Raw genomic sequence first — 4115 nt, forward strand, 5'->3', positions numbered from 1 at the left:
CCAGGCTTAGCTGGTGATTTATGGCACTTGGTTGACATACATGGGTCCACACAAAAGTTTTTGAGTTTGAGCGGCTGGCTAAGTCCTCATGGTCAATGGATCATATAAGATACTGTACAGAAATGTGGTGTGTTGAAAATGCTATAAGCCTTCAAGCAGATCACAAACTCACATTTACATATTCTTCTGACTATGAATTAGTGAGACAAATTAATGAGAAGCTCCCAAGCTTGTGTTCTACTGAAAAGGGTGGCAGTAAATTACACCCTTGGCATCTTCTCTGAGGTGTTATATCTGTCTAGACCAATACGACACTGAAGGTCCCCGCTCAAAGGGCATCACTGAAATCATAAGTGGACAGGAAAGGGCAAGTGGAATTATTTAAAACTTTGCTGCCACCTATTGGTCAATAGACGAAACAGCAACAGCAGTTGCTGCCCGTTGGCCAGGAATGCCAGGCTGCAATTGCATCCAGCCAGTGTCGTGAACTCGACTCCCAACTCCGACAATTTACTGCACGTCCTCCCCTCTCTCTCATCCCCCATTTTCTCCCCTGTCTAATAAAGCCTACAGGCTCGAAAATCTTTTTAATAAAAAAAATAATAGTAATAATAACAACATCACAAATACGTGACTAGAGAGAAGGTTTATCATAAAACTTTAATTTAGCAGGGAGATATCTTATATATATTTAAAAGTATTTATTTTAAACTGTAGTTGTCTCTTTTATATAATAGCGGACAATTCCTACAATATGACCTTGTATTCTTGTCTGTCCTAATAGAAGAGAATGATGTTAATGAACAATAGGTCAATTATTATAATAAATATCAACTATAATAATAATAGAAGCAAATACAAAATTCAGATTTAAGTTCAGTGCTGGTTAAAATATTTGCAACAAGAGCTTAAAATTAATTGTTTCTTTATCATCTAGCTGGAGGTTAATTTTCACTTTGTTTCTTCTGCTTCCCACTCAGAAAAGCCGCCTTGAAGATGCCTTGCCCTAAAAGAACAATATAGAAATATAGGAGATTATTCCCTGTAACAAATAACTAAAAGTTTCTTTTGTCATGCAGTGAAAGAAATTACTTGGAGTATCCGAGCTGACGGGCGATGTCCAGGGCCTGGCCACTCCTAACTCCACTTCTGCAGTTAAACACGATGTTGTCATCTTCTTTAGCAGGAGCCTTCACTTGAAATTTCTGCTCAAATGTTTCGGAGGAGAGTTTCAGCGATACCTCCAGGTCACTCACTGACAACATTCAGAGAAAAGTCTTGTTATAAACCAATTCAATAAACATGGCAACTCATAATACTTTTTCACTACATTTGAATAAATTCTGAAATTGTTATTGAAAACAAGCAACAAATGAATCTGTTAAGTCTGTTCATTTAAGTCTGATAAACTGCTTGGTCACTACTGGTAAAAACATTTTTACATTATAGTGTCAGAATACTTTTGAATGAATACGTTTCTATTTAGCATTTAAACATTTCCAATAGATTAACGTAAGACTAAGAGAAAATTATCTGAGATGCGACACACAATCCTGAGCTCTAACGTTATGTACCGGGAAGTAAAACTTACACGGCATGTTCACAGCACTTGGGATGTGTCCAGCCAGGTACTCATCAGAGCCTCTCACATCAAACAGCTGGACGTTCTTGCTGGTCAACATGGACTTCAGCTGGGAAACAGTGACCACTGGGGAAAGAAGATACAGTGTATATATATATATATATAACAACACACAAAGTTTAACAACACACAAAGTTCACCTTGCCTCGAAACCACATTCCTCCAAACTCACCATCCATTCTTATAATTATAGTGGCTTTATCTATTGCCTGCTTTAACTGGACTGACACTGTGTTAACAAAGCACTGTTAACTCAAAAACAAAAATGTCACACTCAACTAAAACTGGACAAAGGAGGAAGGTGAACACTGGGACGGCAGCATGCGGACCATTCAGACCCACATGAGAGACCACCAAGCAAGGAAGGAGTGATGTAATCACGCTTACTTTCGGTTCAAGCCCTATTTATTATAGTGGAAGTTTGGTGATGTTAAAGCCCATATGACAGGTTCTCATGTATTTTTAATTAAATCTGAAAAATAAAAGTAGAAAATTACAGTAAGTAGTGCTATTATTGTTTTAATCTTAATGGCGTTTGGCAGCCAACTTCTTCTTTGGCGTTTTCTGGCGGTTGGTATCCAAGTGTGAAAAGGCGCAGTCACCACCACCTACATGGATTTCTACAACAGAATACCTTCCACCAAAGACGGACTCCGTCTCTTTCTCTCTCTCCCGTCTCTTTCTCTCCTATTTATTATTATTTATTTGTATATATTATATTTTTATGGTATAGCGTAAAACACATACTTTCAAGACGTACAACTACAGTAGGTGGCTGCAATGTAACACTTGGATACCAACCGGCATAAAACACAGAAGAAGAAAATTTGCACAGAACTTACACCTTTTTAGGACAGTTTAAACAATAATAAGTGTCGTCAGATGTAATTTGTCAAATCATAGTCATTGTATGATTTAAATAAATATTTGCCCTTGTTTACAATCTTGTTGCTAGGTAACAGTTGTGGAATTACCTCCACCTATGTCATAGCTGCTGGTCATGTCAAACCAGGAAGAATGTCACCCAAATTACCAAATTGGAGGAAAAGAGGCAAAATGTTCAAATGTTAAAAGGTCAAATCAAACATAATCATATTCCCTTTGTTTAACTGAAACGTGTTTAATGTGTCATGTGGATTTTAACCTGCTCCAGGGTATGAATAAAGCTGTGTAGAAATTGAAAATGGCACAAAAATAGTCTTCTAGACACTCGTGGACTAAAATGAATACCCTACCTGTTAGTAGTAGTTTGACTGCAAAGAAATGTATGATTAAATTGCTTTCAATTATTGTATTTTTTTAAAAGGACATAGACTGGCTCCCATCACATCTTATTCTTTCTTGTGCAAAGACAAAAAATAAATGCTTCTTACAAAACTTAGCCCCCGTGCCCCACTTTGACCCCCTGTTCTAGAGATCATTTTGAAGAAGTATCACATTATTTAAATATGCACCCACTAATATGCATGTTGTTATTATTACACACATCCCAAACAGACCACGCCCTCGCCTGCTGCCGACCAGGGGGCACCATGGATCTATTATACTGGGGGGCACGCGCGAGCCCAAAATCCCGTAAGCGATGTTCTGTTATTATTTATTTTACTTTTCTTTTTGTCTTGGGTTAGAAGCAGGCAGGTTCCATATGCACTGCCCTAAAGCGTATAATGACGTTCAGCTAGTTAAGGGAAATGTGTACTGTTTACCATCATTATCCGTGTCTGCACATCCTGGAGGGACTGTGGCAGAAGTCCGCAAACATGAACTCAATGTTGGGTATGATCTGCGGTTTATCTCCGTCAAAACCTGGCAGAAACTTCGTGAAAACGCGTGTGTTAGCAGCATCATGAGAACCGTGTATACAGTCCGCGGGGTCATTGTCACCGGGACCAGCAGCACATGACGGAAATGACGCAAATGTTTTCTTCTGGAAGATTTTATGGCGAATGGCACTCAGCGTTTAGATGCACTTACGCCACCTACTGAATTGGAATATGAACCAGAGGTCTCTAATTCCAAACCCAAAAAAAAAATAAAACAACCAAAATAAAATAAAATAAATACAAATTAAAAAAATAAAATAAAAATATAACAATAACTAAATTCTATTGATTAGGCCTGATTCTTCTTCTTTTTATGGCGGTTGGCAAACTCTTCAAAAAGTGCATTACCGCCACCTGCTGTTGCGAATATGCTATTTCGAAGTGCTCATGCTAACAACGTGTGAAAAATAAAAGCTAAACAAAACAAAATCATGCATGTAGTTCTCTATGTCCTCTAATCAGTTCTGGTCGCAAAAACGCTCCTTAAGCGAGTTGTTTAGATCTTCCCCCGTAATATCATCGACTTTTAGGAATCTTTTAGCTGCATCAAGGACCATGTCAATTCTGTCCGACTTCTTTTTTAGACCACCTGAGCAATTAAGGATCACTGTAATAAACGCCAAGAAACACTTTTTCTCCATTTTGATAAA

The 4115-nt window shown here is 38.0% G+C and overlaps 1 protein-coding gene across 1 annotated transcript; it reads right to left on the bottom strand.

Annotated features, from left to right (window-relative positions):
• Positions 1 to 708: 708 nt before the first annotated feature.
• Positions 709 to 3536, bottom strand: LOC140364982 (thiosulfate:glutathione sulfurtransferase). Its single transcript, XM_072451356.1, has 4 exons — positions 3349 to 3536; positions 1592 to 1708; positions 1093 to 1255; positions 709 to 1006 (listed from the first exon to the last, which is right to left on the bottom strand). Exons 1-4 carry the CDS (start codon positions 3518 to 3520, stop codon positions 952 to 954), a joined length of 507 nt encoding a protein of 168 aa, XP_072307457.1. The 5' UTR covers positions 3521 to 3536; the 3' UTR covers positions 709 to 951.
• Between the last annotated feature and the right edge of the window lie 579 nt (positions 3537 to 4115).

The sequence above is a fragment of the Eucyclogobius newberryi genome, unplaced genomic scaffold (assembly GCF_026437365.1).
Source record: "Eucyclogobius newberryi isolate DKJ021-1_F unplaced genomic scaffold, fEucNew1.0.hap1 SCAF_18, whole genome shotgun sequence".
Classification (NCBI taxonomy): domain Eukaryota; kingdom Metazoa; phylum Chordata; class Actinopteri; order Gobiiformes; family Gobiidae; genus Eucyclogobius; species Eucyclogobius newberryi.

Coding starts and splice junctions, on each gene's coding strand:
- LOC140364982 (XM_072451356.1), bottom strand. CDS start 3,520: ATGACCCCGCGGACTGTATACACGGTTCTCATGATGCTGCTAACACAC. Junction 1,709..3,348: donor TGCAGACACGGATAATGATG/GTAAACAGTACA, acceptor TTCTTTCCCCAG/TGGTCACTGTTTCCCAGCTG. Junction 1,007..1,092: donor CGTCAGCTCGGATACTCCAA/GTAATTTCTTTC, acceptor TTGTTCTTTTAG/GGCAAGGCATCTTCAAGGCG.